A 20,646-nucleotide genomic window follows, 5' to 3' on the forward strand; every position below is an offset into this window, starting at 1 on the left:
ATTCCACTGCTAGCCACTATCCATCTCTGCTTACCATGCTTGTGAATTAAGGCTATATCGAGGCAATACGCACAGTATGCACATATGCCAATTAGAGACTGACCAGTTGCAGTCCTAACACATCGATGGGAAGATTCAAGCAAACAATACTAAGTGAATTTAAAATGTAGTTAGTTATGTGACAAACGAAACATCCAACTTCGTTGGTTTATATGGTTGAGATCATGAGTCAGTTGAAGCTAGATCACCATCGAAAACCTGGAAGCACTGGATGGCCGTTTCGTCCTATTATGGGACTCCTCAGCAGTGCACATCCACGATCCCGCCTCGCGAGATTCGAACCCATGACCTACAAGTCTCGCACCAGAGCATTTAACCGATAGACCACTGAGCCGGCATCTAACATTGCTAACATCTAACTTCAACCAATCCACGAAATCACTGGACGGCCGTTTCGTCCTATTGTGGGTTAAAATAATCTATAGGATTCCTTTAATCTGATATTTTTATTATTGACATTAATTAGCAAACCATTTTAACAAGCCATTACCAACCACAAGGATGTTAAATCATGTAACTCAGTAACCACAATATACCGAGAATGAAACACATAAAACTCTCGACTGTTCACTTGTTGATTGATCTAAACTGATATTTATCAGTATTACATGCTAACACAATGAAATCAAAATCTTACCTTTAAAGATGTGTCTAACAACCAATTTTTATTAATCGAAGTGAAATTGAAGGAATTCACAATCTTTAATGAATGAGCTGTTAAATAATCCCAATCATTTTTATTGGAATTACAACAGATACTGTGTATATAAATAGGTTTATTCTAAGACCACTATATCCTTTTATTATCTTCATAACCCTTTGTTGAATAGTTTATATACAAATTTATATGTAGTCTTTTCATAAATAAATTAAAAAGAGACTGAAGTTATCAGATTTGCTTCTTCTTCTTCGTCTTCTTCTTCTTAATATCATATAGATTGCACGTTTCTGTTATTTAACTGATAAAAAGAGAATGTATGAAATGAGTCATATAGATTAGATAAATTGTAAATTCATAAGCTTATCATGTCTAGATCATAGTTATCATAAATTAACAATAATAGGCATATATAATAATGATAAACTTTGATTCATGTAACCATATTATAACAATATTATAAATGTTGATGTCATCAATCATACAGGTATTTAAGTTATTTCACGTTAAATGTATATCATAAAAGAAAACATAGATCAAAGGTTATATATGTATGCGCATGTATATTATTATTTAAACTGAATCTAATTGAAACATTTGATCAGATATCCAATATCATTTAACTATATAGTATGATATATATATATATAAATTCTTACGAAAGGGCTTCATGTGCAAAACTGAGACATTTTGAAATTAGTCTGCGTCATTAATTGACATCAATTCAAGAATTAGTAAAAGTAACAGAACAGCTGTTTCATTGTGGTTTTAAACTTTATAACATTTCGTAACCATGACTACACAGAAATCACAATATAGAATGATTAAATCTCGTAGTGAATAGTGTATCATTTATTTTCTAAAGTCTAAATCTAAATAGCATATACTTTTAATTTTAGATATTTCATGATATAACCAGATGTTTATTGTCGATGTGTTAGGGCTTCACTATGAAATTTATTGATTGATTAAGTCATAATATCCTTTAAGAAAGTCAGGAAATCTATCTTGAACTAATCGCTGTTTAGTAAAATATAGGTAAGTAAAATAGTTATGTTGCCTAGTTAAAGTTAGTTCGTTATGAAGAATCTATTAAATCCACTCATTCTCAAAATAAATATGAGTTAAACAGTTCGATAAGAATGAGTTCAATCTCTATAAAAGAGGTATACACCTAGAGAGGGAGAAAAAATGCACTTTTTATCTACATTATATATATATATATGGCGTTCATACGAATGGATCATGTTTTATGTTGATACAGAATGAATAATCTGCTAAATTTTATTCCGATCGATAATTAATATCAGTATGTAGTTGTGGTGATTGTTAATTCTAATAATGAATAACTTGGGTTAAATAACACCAAAAAGTTAAGTTATTGCTTCGAATAGTAATTATTAATGTTAAATTATAATGAATATTCTAGTTGACTAATAACCGTATCATGGATAATACGATGATCGACTACTAAGTTGCCTGGTTATACAGAGTCAGTATTAACTGAATAATTCAACTGCAATTAAAAACGAACAGTATAATAAGCAAAGATGGATAGTGGATAGCAGTGGAGTCCAGGACGAGCGTTTCGTCCCATTCGGGACTCGTCAGCTGGATGTACCTACATCTCAGAGTTGATATTCACCCTGGGACTCGAATCCAGTATCTTTTGCTTCAAACGCCATCGCGTTATCCACTCAGCTACTGAGTCCTGATAGTCATTTGCTTGTGCAATGGGGTGAAGTTTAAGGTGTGAATTTAAAAACAGATAGTGTACAAGTTATTGTTTTGTTGCTTCAAATGATAAATTAATTTCTAGGATGGTTTAAAATAATAATAACTTTCCATTATATATTAAACTCGGCTACAGATCCAATGGAAACAAATGACATATTACTTAACTGTTTTCACATTAGACAAGAGCTTTTTTACAAAGTGATCTCGATACAATATACATGAATGAACAGAGAATACTATCATACAATCATTGATTAAGAACCTAATGATTCTTACTTTCAGCTTCAGTTCATTACGAAAAATATCGCAACAGTTATCTAATATAATCTAATGATAAATAACTGTGTTTCTAGTAGCAAAGCTTTTTTTCCATCAGTTACAGCTTGTCATCATCACCAACTCAGTGATGATTTTAATCAATGTGTAGAGTTATCTTCGAATTATATAAATATTCATATAATTGTGGACAGAAATGGTATCGGGTAAATTTTGCTAAGATAGTATTTCTGTATATAATAAATTCTTGTAACTGCTTGGGAATTCTCATAATATTGAAGAACAAAATATTCTTTCCATAAAATCTACTTATGATTCTTCCAAGGGAAAAATGTGTATTTTCGATAAAGTAAAACAGTGATAATTGTTCTTGATTCTTATTTTAATTTCATCTGAAGTCAGAACGATATCACTTGGATAATAGACTTTTGAGAAGTACAATATACTGTGGTGTCGGTTACTTAGATCCACATAAGTAGTATACGGTGATGGTCAGGCACAGAATGTATTTCAGCAGAAGATGGATAACAAACGAACGGAAGCGAAACGTAATTGGTATGAAAATGCATGAACAATTGAATCAGAGACGATGGATTGATATTTGCAGAAGGAACAGTCAAGATTGAGACAATTGAGTGATAGTTTGCAAATTAACTGTTTACTGTATGGTTGTAAGATTCTAGTGAGATATTCTGTAACTTTATGCTCAAATTCATTCGATTGTCTCCACCCGTCTTCTTGTTCACTACAATACTATCTAATCTATTCTGATTGGTGTGTCTATATCAGATTCGATGAAATAACATTTTATGTAACCATAAGGTTTTTTTCAATTCAACTTAAAGTTAACACTGAGGGCTGATTTTAGGTAGATAAACACCAAAAAAAAACAGAAAATACTGGACAACCTTTTCGCCCTTATATGGAACGCTTCAGTCTATCATGTGAAAGATCAAATTCAACAATCTCCCCGAATTTCAAAATACTAATTTAGTTTATTTTACTTATCTCTGTATTCTTCGAACACTGATTACAGATAGGATGCTAACGTATAAGTCTCGTGAATTACGTAACAAAGAGACAAGATTCAATAGAAAATACGGTATTGAAATGTTTAAAGAAAAGTAATTTGGAATGACCATGAGATGCAGCAAATAACATCTGGTAGCAGGTTCGTGTAAACTAATTTTTGTTTTTCAGGATATCGTACGTAACTTTAATGGCTTAGTGAATGAATATTACGCCAAATACGGATAATTAAGGTTGTGTATAACGGCTAAGCGGTATTTCGATTGGATGTTACTATCTTCCTACTGATTCCTCACTCTTTGATCTATTTATACACAGCTATATGCAATAGTAATTTTACCTGGGGCCCTTGTAGTGTTATTGCCAGAACGAAGTTCGGACAAAGGGTTGAGCACGAGATAGATGACCTTTTTGACAATCAGGGCAACAATTAAAATCAGTAAATAGAATGTACGTAAATCGGAGGCAAATATCATAATCATGAATAGTATTTGACAGCACTTAGAAAAGAAAGCTCAGGAAGTTGTTTGGGAATTTTTGGTTGAAGGGCTATGCCCTATGAAAAGTGAAAGTTTTAAGTAAGTAAGTGGCTATGGACTATTTGATTATTGATAGACCAATGGTTAAACATCATTGAAGATTTATGGAATTCTGTAAATATAATTATTCACTTACTCAACGATACCAAATCATGAAATTATCAATATTAACCGAATGTACATTAAGTGAATACGATTAAATTATTTGATTTTATTTTTCTATCTTGGACTGGTCGATAATGAATTACTGCTATGAGTTGTTCAAGGGTACTAGTGCCCTATGACCCTCAAATGAACTCATTTAATGTAAAGATTGTAATCATTTGATGAATATTAATCGGCTAAACACCGAAGATCAACCAACTGACATTAATTTAAACTATCATCAAATAAATCAGTATTTAAAAAAAAACGTTCTGGTAGTGGAGAAATATACACAGTTTACCCAACTCGAATAATGTTGACTGACAATGAACGTTGTTGAAATTGACATAATAGTCTTATACTAACTAGATTTACGCTTTTTAACAGAATATCAGTGGAAACTCAGCACAAATAATAAATATACCATGCGAAAATTTAAAAAAGGGTTACTATTGTATAACAATAAACTAACTGTGGAACAGCAAGATGTTAATGATTTCCATAACTGATTGATGGTCATATTGTGTTGAACCATTGAATTTAAACTTAGTGACTGAGTGAACACGCATTTGGAAGTTCTAAGTTCAAGTTCCAACATAAAACAAAATAGTTATTTAGAACGGTTTATTTTTCAATGACTGTATAATTAATTCTCTGTTCTCTCAAAAACTGTTTTTCTTTGTAGTTCACTGTTGTTATTTTCATCTAGTTATTTTTTTAGTGAGCAGCTCAATCAATTGGTTGGAATTGCCGTTGGAGTAAATCCCCCGATGAGATGCTCAGCTCAATTAGATTCTGACTAACTAGAACTCCCCAATTAAAGGTATTGATCCAACCAGTCAATCAATCGAAAATTTCAAATCAAAGGTCGTTTCTATCTTACAGTGTTGCTAATGTTACATTTTGAAGATTTAATAATCACCATCCTATTTGAGACTCATCAGCTGGATGTACTTGCATCCCATAATCGGTGTTCACTCCAAGACTCAAACCCAGCACCTCTCGCTTCAAACGCCATCACGTTGTCCACTTAGCTACTGAGTACAGTTAGCCATTAACTTGTGTTTATAATGCTTGTGACCTAAAACAATATCGAAGCAATCCGCACATGATGCACATATGCCGATAAGAGACGGATCAGTTGCAGTACTAAACATCCATGGGAAGATTCAAACAACTAATACAAAAATGTATTATTGGAAATGTTTATTCATTACAGATAACCGTTATTGTCCGCTATTCTCAATTGTTTATTTTATGTTATCACAAATAAAGCTGTACTATTTTGTATAATTCATCTCTCAAATTAAAAAATTATGCCTTAACGCTATGAATATTCACTTTAAAATAAAAAATACTTTGTAAAAAAAAGAACTTCAGTTAAAGAGATGTTGGTTCAAAACATACAATCAGAAATGGGATTATCAAGTCAACTACACATACATGATCTGTATGAAGTTCTAGTTAACTTCTAATGAAGCAGAACGGATTCAAGTAGTTTAAAACGATGTATTTCATGTGTTCAAATTATGAATAATGAATTATGAGGAGAGTAATAATAAGAAAAAGTGGATTTGTCATGAATTATCTGGCTAGATAATCTGTTTATCATGAACAATCATTAATTTATGTATATGCAATTTTATACTTATAATGATTGGCTTAAACAATTGGAATCCTGAAATAGAATTTCATTCATTTGCATTGAACATAAAATCAGTTATGTTGAATGTCAATAAAAGTAATATTAATAATAGTAAAAATAGCTTTATTCAATACCAAATGTTAAATTACAGTAAAGAATTCCCATTATAAGATATGCAAACTTGCAACGAAAATTTCAGTTTATAATTTTAACTCGAAAAGTTATATGTAAAAACTTTTAAATACTGATAAGCTATTATTTGTATTTATCCGTAACTGTTTACTGTCTGTCCTGTTTTGATGACTTGTGTCATTCCTATGGTAATTCCCTCTTGTGTCTTCAAAGAAATGAGATGAAAGAAACCACTAATTAGATTTACATTAGGGTGTATACGTTTCTACAAACCTCAGAAACTATTTTTAGTAGTTGACATACATAATCTATCTACGTTACACAGAGTTGTAATTGAGTTGTTTAAACGTTAACTTTTCCATGGTTTGACTACAAATTTATGATACATTTTAACCCATAAATGTTACTTCATCATCTTCAAAATGAATCTGTACTTGGTAATCTTGATAGGAAAAAATAGTTGACCAACCCCAATTAATTATCTGAATTGGCTACAAGCTCTTGATGTCGTTTTCAAGACCTCCTTTGAATCATAAACTGTACATTAGATCAGCAGTAAAGTTTTGACTATTCTCTTAAAATTACAATAGAAAATGTGTTAACTTACTCTACCTAATGGAACTCAAATTCTGAACAATGCAGTGTAATTAGTCTACTTCCTTTCTTTCTACATTGTTATTTAGCTTAATATATTTTTGCATTACTAGTCAATTATTATGTTTTATCAAAAAGAAAATTGATAGTCCAAGAATCAGAAATCTATCAACAATTTTCAGGGTTTTTTTTCTTTTTTCTTCTATTAATCCATGAATTTTACTCTCTACATCATATATATAATCTTGTAAACGATAGAGAGAATTGACAGAAATTTCGAACTAGTAGTAATAATCTTATGACATCAACATTTCACACTGACATGACCTTTCAGCAAAATAATATTGAAAGTTCATAAAATTGGTCCATACATTTTGAGCTTTTAAGCTATTCATATTTAAAATTGCATACACCAATAATCTGAGTGAGTTTGGTTGAGCACATAAACACACAGACGTGGTGGTGGTGGTGACGATGATGGGAATATACATTTTACAGTCTGTACTTCTCCCCCTAATATCTAATTTAACTGTGACATTTTTCTCATCTCACTCTGTCAATCCAGTAAACGTTTGGTCAGAGTCATTGTAAGGCAAAACAAATCACATGTACGCATGCAGAGTAAGTGAGTTAATCTACCAAATTCAGGTAAGGGGACGTGCTTTCATCCCATTTTCATTCTGTCACTCCACCCTATATTATATTACTGCTCCAATCGATATGGCAGTGACTACATATATACATTGTATTCTACACACATCACTCACTACCTTACCTTGTAAGTTAGCTAACTCAAGGGTTGGGACATAAACAAACATACACAATGCACATGTACATAGCTTGCCTTAAAAACATGCATTTATACACAAATTAAACATGAGTTCAAACATACTCTAATCAGGCACTTTCTCGAATAAAATTATGACTGTCCGTACTACAATGTGCTAAACTTCATTCGGACTTATCGTAATCCATGGGACATCTGTATTTCATTGGATAAAAATTCAAACTTAAATTTTTAAAAATTCCTCTCTTTGTATATTCACTTACATGACTTGTAAATAAGTAATTTTTGTGAGTACATGGTTATGGTAGTTGTAGTTGTAGCGCAAAAATAACAACCTGGACGAACGGGACTAACAGAAAAAGAAAAATCAAAATATTTTTCCTCACCCATTACAAAAAATTATCAACTAATAATTCGTTGAACTATACTACTTTATTATCAGTTTAATATGAATGAACAACAAACATTTCCCATTACTACTACGATTCTTGATGTCACTACTGGCGATGGAGATACTGCTGTAATTGATACAATGAATATCAGTAATAGTTATTCACCAAATACTCCGTCCAAAATTGAATTACTTTCAAATCTTACTGATAAAGAAAAGAAATTTGAACATGAATTAGACAATAATAATGATTATAGTTTTCAAGATGATGAACAATATCATCGTCATATACAAGACATGATGATTGATCAAAATGACGGTGATAATATAACTGAAGATACCGATGACCAAGAATATCAAGATGACTTGAATCAATCTAATAAAATGGATACATTCAATTTTAATTACTCTCTTTCTAATCCAAATGATTCTGATGATTCATTAAAACAATTAACAAATACAACCAAAGATACTGGTAAATCAATTTATTCAAAATCTAATAATAATGATGATAAAAGACCAAGAAAATTTATATGTCGTTATTGCAATAAAGCATTTAGTTTAATGAATGTTCTTAAAGTTCATGAAAGAATACATACTGGAGAAAAACCATATGTTTGTGAAATATGCAATAAAGCATTTAATCAAAGTGGTATGTTATGAGTATATTTCGATTATATATATATAAATATATGTTTAATGACTTAGGTAACTAATATTGAATTAGGCCTTCCAGCTAAATTAATGGAAATAGTAGTTTAATCTTTAACAATATTTCGCGTAATGATGTACTTTACTTTGAACCATTCTTTAGTTATATGAAAGTTATTGATATCATTTGACTACTTGAATTGAAGTATATGCAACTGAGTTCGAGCCTGTTACTTATTGGTTAAGGTTTAAGGCGGAAAGATCTAAGTGATAAATCACTGTTTAACTTTACAAATAATATCCTATATAAAGAAATAATACCATTTTGTCCTACAGATAGATAAGAGTAATCTATTTTCTATATTTGATAGTTTCTAACTGCCTCAAAATTTCACCCTCGTTTCAAACTATAATTAAGCAGTGAATTGAGTGAATATGAAACCTATCTATGAATGATACTATTTTATGATATTAATGTATGTTTGCATCCGTATGTTTGGAGAATATAAAAATGTTAGGTAATGAGATTTAAGATCACATTATTCAACAATCACCTGTACTAAAATCTAGTAAACCCGTTTTAACTAATTTGGAATTTGTTCTATAGATGAACTGACATTCCAGGGTATTTGTTTCTTCGTTGAAACTGACTGAGCACCTATGGCTGCAAGTAATAGAGTATTATCTACTTATGTTCCTTGGGAGTCTCAAGCTAAGATCAATAGGTTAATTTATATTCAATTATGATGCATTAGTCAATATAATTTCATGCTAGACAGATGGTCGAGAATATACCAGTTCTCATTTTCTGGTCCTATAATATGGATTGTACTTTACTATTTATCTTCACTTATTTACCAGGTGTGTACTTATGTACTTGGCTTTGAGCCACATTCTTAGTGCAAATTCTAATGATACCACCCGGTTGATATAGGCGGTTTTCAAATCTGTCACTTATTGGCTGGAGGTTAGTTGGTTTAACCACTGAACTGTTAAAAAAAACTGATCTTACAACTACACTTTAAAATTGCTTGCATTATTTATGTTTTATACACTGTCTATCTATAAACAGATCTGATGTAGAACATGACATAAAAAATCCTGACTTCAAGATTAATAAATCTAAAAACTGCAGTTCCTGCGTAAATGATGCTCCATAACATTAATTCCCATGCTTCCAACAAAAAGTGAGATGATATTTACAGCTTATTTTGATCCTTTTCCTTAAAATCCTCAAGATACGCTTACAAAGTATTTTTATGACAAATAGGTTGCTGATTTTTAGGGATTGACAGATCATCATTAAGTACGAATTGGAAAATGTATTAACTGCTAAGATCAACAGACAATAGAAGTGCGTGATAACTAGAAGTCATTGAATTATGTATGCTAACTGGTAATACCCAGAACTGTCCAATTCATGCTTTAGTAGTCATGCATGGACTAGTATTCAAGTCAGAAGAAACTTTGAGTACAATCAGTGTAATGTATTTGGAATTCGTAATAAAAGCGGAACAATATACATAGTTGTATACAACATCACAAAATGTCACGGAGTTTTCCTGAAAAACTGACCGTTGAAATATATGAACTTCACTGACGACATTTCATTTCATCAAGGGCTGTTTAGGATCTCCTGAATGTAAGTTACTGGACATTACATCAGCATAACAAGAGAGCGAATTGACGGGAGTAGAACCATAGAATTGAAAATAATGTTCTTAGCAATGCTAAGCTAAACATAAGAGATATAGTTTCAAAGGAACAAATGAAGTCAAAGAATCAAAGATATGATGTCTGAGTGTTACTAGGTTACAATTAATTGATTGAGCGACTTTACCCAATAGGAAAGTGCATTTGATAATCTTAAAGAAATGTGTTATCCAAAGGTCACCGAAATCATTCTCAGTTTCGAGTTAAATAACTTTAGCACCGGGATGTGTGTTTGATCGTTATTTTGAACAAACATATAAGTATAATGAGTGAACATATTCTTTTGACTAAGGAATTCAACCAAATTCCATAAATAACGTTTTATTGCTATACTCGAAATAGCTTACGAACTTGAAACATTTACTGCGGTTTTCAAATGTTAGATCCATTTCAATATAGAATAAAAAGCTTCAAGATAAATTTCCATGAAGGTTTTCCCAGTATTAAGAGATGTCGAACGTCATTTCAAATACTCATTACTAATTACTATGCATTAAATCGTTTACAAAGGTCTAACTATTTTCCATAAACACTTTGAATCCATTCTCATTTCCCTAAAGAAAAAAATACTATTGAATATAATCTCGTCAAATAAACTGAATCAATTATATATATAACACAAATGTTAACGGATTGCATTGAAGCAAACTCTTAGTTTGTAACCTGTTTTCTTCATAAACATATTCTCTTCCTACAATGACTTCTTATACCACACTCTCTATTTGAGCTAAACTGATGAAGTAAACTATCAATAGTATACAGTAATTGTAAATAAGCGTTCATACGCGAGACCGAAGGTCATTGGTTTGAACCCCGCGTGAGGGATCGTGGATGCGCGCTGCTGAGGAGTTCCATAATAGGACGAAACGATTACCCAGTACTTCCAAGTTTTCAGCGGTGGTCTTACATTGACCAGTTCATGGTCTCAATTAAAACTCTTTCTGTTTATTCTAATTAGTTAGTACGTAACAAACCATGCATTGCAAATATGCCAGATGGCAACCTAAAAGTTTCTTTGTTTAAATAGTAATTCCAAAACATCCCTAAGACTTGCAGTTAGTTTTTTAAAAGTAACTAAACCTAATTTTCATGACTTATATATCAAATGACCACTGAGATTTGATTAAAATACCTCGATTAGTCATAGAGAATATCCACTTTTTATTGCTGCTATTCAAATGAACTAATCAAATTTTCGGTTAGATGTCTGTAGGTCATTCGTTTACAAAAAAGTCACATAATCACTCATTATTTGGTCTTACGACATCAGTCTTTATTGCATATATATATATATATATATATATATAACATTCATTGTTCTGTTTTTCTTCCAGCCTATGTCTGTTAGTTGATAGTTGGTCTTTTGAGTCATTTGGCCTCAAGGTCATTCACTCAACTGTGATGGTAATCTGCAAAGAAATTAATCAACATAAAATAAGAATAATTTTGCTAAACTGTAATCTACCATGTGAAATCTGATCTCAAATTTGTTACATACATTATGGTTTGAACGAATGAAATTCATAGTGTCTCAGTAACATAAATGAGCACAGATTGAGAGCAGAATCTTAGTTTTAAGTCATAGTTAATGTTAATAGTTGAAAAGGATGATCATGGTGACTTCAAAAATATTCTGGATTTCATACTAATAATGTACATTTTTATAGACTAACTACCCACCTTTTGCCTTTCGATCGTTACGCAAGCTAATTTTGATCCTTTAGGTTGTGTACTACTTTTTTATATTTATCGACAGTCTGAGAGGGATAATGGGCATAAATATGTAAGTAAGCGACATTTACATTTAATATTCTAACCCTGACTACTCAACACGTTGATAGAAACTATTACTACAATAAAATTATCCCGCCAATATGTTTTCGTAATCTTTGACCAATTTGATGCGTACTGCTACCTCCTTATGCTTTCCTTTTATGTTCTGTTACTGAATTCCTGCAATAGAATGTTCGATTTTTATCCATTTAAACTCTGTTCCTTCTTCACAGACTCAATAAATTTCTATATACTTGCATATGTGGTACAACAAGTTGGCTAAAGCCTCTATATCACCTCTGCACCACATAGTTCGTCTTAAGAAAATCTTCCACAACACAGGGTGGATCGAACATATTTCACACTATTCAAATTCTTATTCCCCCTTTCAATGCTCGCCTTTCTAAAAAGCATTCAATTGTCTTATAGAAGAAACACTATTTAGTCAACAAGAAACTCTCTACAAATAGTAAAGTATGGGGATTTTTGGAGATTGTGCTATTTTATCAGTTGAATTCACGAGTCAATCTAAGCCAGACCACTATGGGTGAAGGGTTGTGCAAGATCACGTATCGATTGAAGTTAGACATCAACATCGTTGGATGCTGGCTCAGTGGTTCAGAGGTTCGCGCGCCAGACCTAGGGTCCTGGGTTCGATCCCCACGTGTAGGATCGTGGGTCTCACTGTCGGAGAGTTCCATACTAGGACGAGAAGGCCGTCCAATACTTCTAAGTTTTCTATGGTGGTCAAACTTAATTCGACTCGTGAATTCAACTCTAACATAGTAAGTCGCGGATTGAACTATATTCAGAGAATGTTTAGATTATGGTTATCTTCTAAGAAATAAGTTATTTTGGTCATTATTTCAACCTCGTTTGCTATGCTGTACTATACTATAGTGTAGTGATTGCTCATCTTTGGACCGTAGATAATGGTATACTACAGAATGTTATATGAACTATCTGTTTGGGACTTTCCATGGAATGGGAATATTATAGTTATTTGGTGTTTACTGTATAAGCCTGATTTCGTTTCATGCTAGACATATGTTTTCAAATGATCAATATTTTGTAATTGTCTCTAATGTATAATGTTATTCAATAGATTACTTGCTAACTGAAAGTCTCATTTTTTTATTATATCAACAACTTATATTTAGGTTATTTTGCATTGATTTATTCTGTAATCAGTTAGCATTCAAACAGCGATAATTGTCTGCCAATTGTGTCACTTCTAAATCAAGCAACTAAAACATTTGCTGACATTGAAAACTTCATTATTCGAAATTAACAACCAATGGCATCTATAAAAAAATAATATACATTACAGTCACTTCTATTTTATTCACATAAACACAAAAAGGAAACTCACTTAAATGAACTCAGTTTCAGTTATTAAGAAGAAGTGACTTATTGGTTGAATAGCTCAAACTTTTAACTACTAGGTTGTCAGGTTCGAACTCGGTTCCAACTACTTTAGTTTTGACAGCCAATTAGTACCACTGATCCTTAGATCAAAAGTATAGTTTAAACCATAGTTAATTAACCTGTATTTGGTCAATAATTTACGTCAGTTTTTAACTTTTTCTGGATATTTCGTAGAAGTTAAACTCATTGGAATCTTTCAACAGAATTCATAAACCAAACGAGTGTACAGTTTGATAAAAGTTTAATAAAAATGAGTATATACTCCGATTTATTGCCAACCTTAATCTAGTTTTCGTCATGAGTTGATATCAGGTGAGAAACTACTGAAAATCAAGGGCACTAGATGATTGTTTTGTCCTAGTCTGTGACTCTTCAGTAGTGTGTATCCTTCTACCAGGGATAAGACATAGAACCTGAAGGCTTCATGACACATTCATTATCTCTATACTGCCATTAAACTTTATTACTGAAAAGAGAACTAAGATATCTATTTTACGGCTTAACGATGAGTAATTATTTACAATTCCGAGATATGCAAATATCTTTTCTCTAAAAATTTATTTTTATTCTTGAAGGTTCATTAAATCGTCATAAGAATACACATACTAAACGTAGCAGTGATAATCGTAGTTATTCATGTCGATTTTGTCCACGTCAATTTCTACATTCCAGTCAATTACAAGATCATGAAACAATGGAACATAGCATGGAAATGAATATATCAATTACAAAATCAAATGATACTAAAGTTACTGATTATACTATAAAACTACCAACATCATCATTACCTACAACATCATTATCAACAATGACAGTAACAGAAACAATAACAACAATAACAGAAGGTATAACAACTGATTGTAATCTATTAAAACAAAATCATTTATCAAGTCAATTACTTCATAATAAATCAATAATTAATAATAATACCCTAAAACTTTCATCATCAGAACATAATAATAAAAATTTTGATAAAAATAATATTAACAATCCTCTTAGCAACAATATAGATACTAATGATTTAGACAATAATAATAATAATACGAATTCAATGTCACTTTTAAATTCTACGCAAAATCTTTTTGATTTTGATAATAAAAAACTTACTGGTTTATCAAATAAATTTCCATTCCCTTATGGTTTAAATTTAATAAGTAAATTTTTACCAGTTAGTTTAGCAGATGAATTTATTAAATCATTAGATCATAATAATAATAATAATAATAATAATAATGGTAATATGGATGGATCATTGCATCATTTACCGATAACAACAACGAATACAATAACACCTTCAACCATTGGTATTACTTCTACTAATACTATTTCTGGTATCAATATACCAAATATTATGAATCCTATTAATAAAGGAATTCTTAAACAGGATTTTTCAGATAATACAAATACATTTACTTGTACATTATGTTCAACAAATTTATCATCGAAAACTGAATTAGATTTACATTGGGGACAACATTTTATACAACAAATGGGTAAGTATGATTAATTTAATATTATTCCATATATATACAGAGTGGCTTAGATTGAGGGAAATAAATATGTTCAAATGATGGTTTCATTCTATTTGATCTGTAAAATATTTATCCGATATCACTATAATTATTCTCATTTGAAATTTTGCGCCAATAAAGTGTATTTTTAGGAATGATATTTTGTTCATTAGGAATACATTCAAGGGATTAAGATACTTTGACAGAGTCTCTTATTGTCGATTTATTTTATTAATCTACTAAACATTTTAAAAGAGTTTAAGATTATTAAAATTGAAAATAATCAGAAAATTTCTTAAGTCAGTTCATGAGATTAAGAAAGAAGACTGTTCTATTTGTGATTGAATAGGTACATTCTTGTCTTTTAAAAGAGATCAGGATGGTTATTCAAGCGGATGCATCAGTCTACTTTTCTTCACTTTTTTGTTAATACTACATAAAAATTGACTATTGAGCAAAACTAATGATAAATAGCATCAGAATATGTTGGCCAATACTTTAAACAATGTGCCTCACTAAACTTACTTCAGTGTAGGAAAATTGATAATACCATTAGCCAGCACTTAAAATCAACCACAGAAATGAGAACAAGACAATATTTATTTTAGTGAATCACATTAGCGTAAACTTTTAGGGCACGTTAGTTAATTTTCTGGAAATATTAACATCTGTATTTGAGTAACAAATGCGCTCGCAATATATATTCCAACGTATTGCACTTATGATACTAGTATGATATTTAAAATGTTTATCAGAGTTTGTGTCATACTCTGTAGAGCGTTCTGTACATATCTATAACTGTAATAAAATGATCGGACAAAGACGTAACGTCAATCTATAAAAATATTGATTATTCACATGCATGGCAAAAAAAGATTTAGGCTTCTTCAGTACTGTCCTTAAGGTGTTATGAATAAATTGGTAAAGATTCTGGTCAGTATGATCTAAGATTCATTACAATTGAAAAGAATTAATTATTTTTACTGTTTTCGTGTTTCTATTTTTGCTACTTTCTGATTGTACATTTTATACTGGTGAGAAATTTGGTCACATTAACCAATGATTCATTGTAGTGGATTCTCTGTATTTGTATTCGTTTGTCTGTGTGCATAAGTTAACCTAGATACAATTAAGGTTTCTTCTGCCTACTTCTGATATAATCAATACAAAATATAAAAAATAGTTAGTTATGCATCTACAAAGCAATCTGTTTACATATAGTTGTCACCACTTATTCATCTCAGTTATCAAATACACATGAATTGATAAATATACATTTTAACTGGGTATCCTACAGTTCGAAGAGAAATTCTGGATGCATCTGTACTTTAACTATGTATCGATTGACCATTCAATCTCTAGAGTCATGGATTCTAATGTTTCTTCACTCACTAAGATTTCAACACTTGAACAGTATTATCAAGGATTATGAATTTAGGACTGTTTTACAGTGTTTAATGAGCTCAATTCTTAGATTGAATTCAATTAAAATGAGTTCTGGAAACCAGTTACAATACACATATTTATGTATGTACCACCAATTTTGTTTAAAAATATGTGTGAACACAAGATCTTGATTACAACTATCATTCACGATAGATATAACTATCTTATTCTTAGTATAAGTATGAATAAATATATATCTCTTTAGCCGATTGTTGAGTACTTCGACTGTTTACAATCATTATTCGATTTCAACAAATTTTTTTTAAATGTCATGTAGTTTGTCATGAAGGAAATAAATATCAAAGAGTAAGTTTTTTTTAGCAATACTGTGGTGTTGATATTTTTTATTGACAAAAGTACATTTGCAGATTGTTTACAAGTTTTTCAATAGGATTAATATGTTTGATTCGATGTTCTCTACTGAACTTAACTTCTAATGATCTCTTCACTCAGACAAAGTTTAACTGTTTACAATAACGAAACTAAAATAAATATTGCTATATAACTTCGTGACACAAATATTATTGATTACAATTAAAAGTACTTTATGAGTTAAATGTAAAATTGTGTACTTTTCTAAGCTAAGGCTATATGTCAAAATAAATTGTGAAGTACCTTTTGAATTGTTAGATGGTACTGCTCGTTAGTTTATGCTTTTGAAATGATATTGTAGTTAATTACCATTAACCTTTTAATAAATACCTGTTGCTGAAAGCTGCAGTTGGTCAGTTAGTAAGAGAGTAATATTAGGATTTGACTATAAGGTTCCGAATTCACATTAAAATCGATACGTAAAATATGTAAACTATACCAAACCACTATCTATACAAAATATCATTTTATTTGGTATATGAATGGTATCAATTAATGAAAGCAGTGTTGATATAGGGCTTTTGAGAAAGCTACGGTTTTATTGGCTTGAGCTCTCAGTTATTGAAAAATATTAACCGGTGACCCTAAATAATATGTCATTTAACTGAACGCAATGGTATCAGTGTATTTATTTTGTATCTCTCTGTAACTATTTACATCACCCTATTACTGTATATCTATGAACTTCTTGTCCATCAAAAGCATTCTCTTTAATGTTGGTTTTTTCATTATTTCAAAGTATACTGCTAATGAACAGTGTGTCAGTTTGATTCAATTAAAAATTTTATGGTTTGTTCTTATACTAAGAATAATAGTCATCTCTCAGTTAAACATTACAATCCAGTATGAAATTGCAACAGATTGATTACCTCACCGACTACCTTTATATACTTCAGTCAATGTAACACAGTGATATTCGTTAAAATACAACCAGTTATTGTGGTCGTTTATGATAGATCAGATAGCTCGGTTTCTGTTCTGAAATTCGTTTCCATTTTAACAGTATCGTTCACAGTCCATTCATAATGTATTGAAATAAATTTTATACCCTGAACAAAAAATGAAATTTATAGATAACAGGATAGAAATAAAAGAAAACAACATTAACAAAGGTCAATTTTTAACACTTTTAAAATGTTCATAGTTGTTCAAATGTTATAAACTGATATTTCTTTCAAATAAATCACTACCTTTACAATTCGACATCATATACATCTACTTATTGTAGGCAATTGAATCATGTATATGTATCATGGTTAAAAATAAAAGTAAGGAATGAAACTAAAATTAGATGGAAACCCGATTTCTGTTATAAGCAAAGATGGATAGTGTCTAGCAGTGGAATCCAGGACACGCGTTTCGTCCAATTTGGGACTCGTCAGCTGGATGTACCTGCATCCCAGAGTTGATGTTCACTATGGGACTCGAACCCAGTACCTTTCGCTTCAAACGCCATCGTGTTATCCACTCAGCAACTGAGACGATTAAAATATGAAGAAGTCGGTATATGATAGTCAATTACATGATTTTAGAGATAATATAAAAAATGTACTAAACATTATGTGTAACACGCAATAAGTTCTAAATCAATACAAATCAAAACACGAAGATTTAGATTGAGTTTCATAAGTTGTCCTACGGAGATTTCAAACCTTTATGACCAAGAACAATTTTTAGTAAATACTTCATTTTTCCAAACACATGGCTTAAGTTAATGTAACATTATCCGTATAAGGATTCAAACTCAGACGTCTCGAATCTAGTGGTAAGAAATTTATCATTGATTAGTTAAACTGTGAAATCAAATTAGAACACAAAAAAATTTGCGCTCGACAGCATTTGATGGAACTCTAACTCACATCAATCCATGATTTTAATCATACTCATACCAAAAGTTTTGAAAAACCATTTGATTAAATAATAAGCCGTTTGGTATTTTAAATGTATGCAATAAAAATGAATATTTTCCTTTGATTGAAGTTAATCAATACTATTTTTGGTGATGGGTTAATTATTTGTTCCTGTTACTACGCCTGGAACATAGATCATCAACCACGATTCTCCAACCAACTCTGTCATAGCCTCGCCTTTCTAGTTGCTCCCATGTGCGATTCATTATTTTGATGCTCACCTCCACTTACCGATGCAATGTGTTCTTTGGTCTGCCTCTTTCCCTTTTCCCTCCAGAGTTCCATGTTAGGGGTTGCTTTATGATGCAGTTTGATAATTTCCTCAATACGTGTTGTGTCCTACCCACTTACAGTGTCTCTTCCTAATTTCCTCATCAGTTGAGAATTGGTTTGTTCTCTCCCACTGTAAGTTGTTTGCTGATTGTATCCGGATTATCTTGCATTGCCAAGTGTTTATGAATACCTATACCTTTTCGATGATGATTGTAGTGGTTCTCCAATTTTCATCTCTGTAGCATAGAACTTTCTTGATGTGTGTATTGGGGAGTCCAATTTCAGTTTTGGGTGATAGTTGTTTTGAGTTGCAGATATTCCCCAATTGTAAGAATTCCGTATCAAATGTGATTTCGTTGGTGCTCTCAATGTAGCATTCTATGGTCTTAGTTCTCCTCTTGTGTATGGTGAGGCCTGTTGCTCCGGAGGGTGCCGATACGCCAGCTTTTTTTGACATGCATTTGTTGTTGTCTTCAGTATAGAAGGGCTATGTCATCTACAAAGTCCTAATTGTCTAGTTTTATCCAAGTTTTTCATTGTATACCATGCCTCCCCTGAGATGTGGGGGTCATCATAATCCAGTCAACCACAAACTATGGGAATCAGCACTAAATGTAAGTTAATCATTACTTCCTTCCTACTGCATTCAATCATCTAACATGAGACAGTTTCTTTTTACTGCAGTCTAGTTTTCAATAGTTTCCGAGCTAAAAGATACAACTTATCAGTATGGAACATATGCTTTTACGTCATTCCTATTATTTTTTACTATTCATACTAAGTCAAAATATAAAAATGTAATAAAATATCAATGTGTACACTGGGAAAATTGATTAGGATCACTATCATTATCGTTATCATCACTCCATCCATATTAATAACATGTCTGTATATTCTTTTATTAAAAATAAAAGGTGAGCATTAAATTTTGTCCCTTCTTCTGATTCCTCTCCTTCTTTACGGGTCAAATAAGGTCAATTTGTAAGAAAATAATTTTTAAGAAAGTGGTGGTGACAGATTTCAGGGGATGGAGTGGGGAGAAGTAAAAGAATCAAATGTTATGGAAGAAGAAACAAAAAAGCATGAAAATAAAATGAGAAGAGATTAAAGTTAGTCAATCAGCACTAAGTAATTATCTTCCTCTTCCTCTCTATCACTCCTAATGTGTTCAATCTACATAATTCCTCTTTTTTCGTGGAAACATAGTCAGTTTTAATGATTATATGAAATTAATCTTCTTTTTTTAATTCTTTTAATAATTAGTTTGCCATTCCTGTCATGATCAGTTTATTTGTGTTGAAATAAAAAAGGTGGTAAGAAAGATTACGCAAATGCTTCAAGTCAGCTTGCTTTGTCTCTCTTGTTTAAACCTGATTCAGTGTATTTAGTTTTTCATTTGTGCATCTATATATTTATTTGTTTGTTTGTGAAGCCAAACGTTTTTACGACCCATATTTCAAAACGTGTCTTTGATGTAACCTCACCATTATTAACAAAGGAAATGAACATATGTGTACTGTTCGTTAAACTGGGATAGACTACATCAAGAATTCATGTCAGTCGAAATTTGTATTTAA

General features: G+C 31.2%; 1 protein-coding gene and 1 non-coding gene across 2 annotated transcripts; one reads left to right on the forward strand and one right to left on the reverse strand.

The window, feature by feature from the left end:
• Positions 1-2,356: 2,356 nt before the first annotated feature.
• On the reverse strand, positions 2,357-2,427 carry Smp_tRNA_01025_Pseudo_TTG.1.1. The gene has a single exon. It is a non-coding gene (tRNA).
• A 4,993-nt stretch (positions 2,428-7,420) lies between these two features.
• On the forward strand, positions 7,421-20,177 carry Smp_151950 (putative zinc finger protein; the record flags this gene model as incomplete). The annotated part of the gene is made up of 5 exons (XM_018789923.1): positions 7,421-7,435; positions 8,044-8,644; positions 14,133-14,305; positions 14,942-15,050; positions 20,071-20,177. The coding sequence occupies 5 exons, from the start codon at positions 7,421-7,423 to the stop codon at positions 20,175-20,177; spliced, it is 1,005 nt and encodes a 334-aa protein (XP_018655317.1).
• Positions 20,178-20,646: the final 469 nt, after the last annotated feature.

The sequence above is a fragment of the Schistosoma mansoni genome, chromosome W (assembly GCF_000237925.1).
Source record: "Schistosoma mansoni strain Puerto Rico chromosome W, complete genome".
Lineage (NCBI taxonomy): Eukaryota > Metazoa > Platyhelminthes > Trematoda > Strigeidida > Schistosomatidae > Schistosoma > Schistosoma mansoni.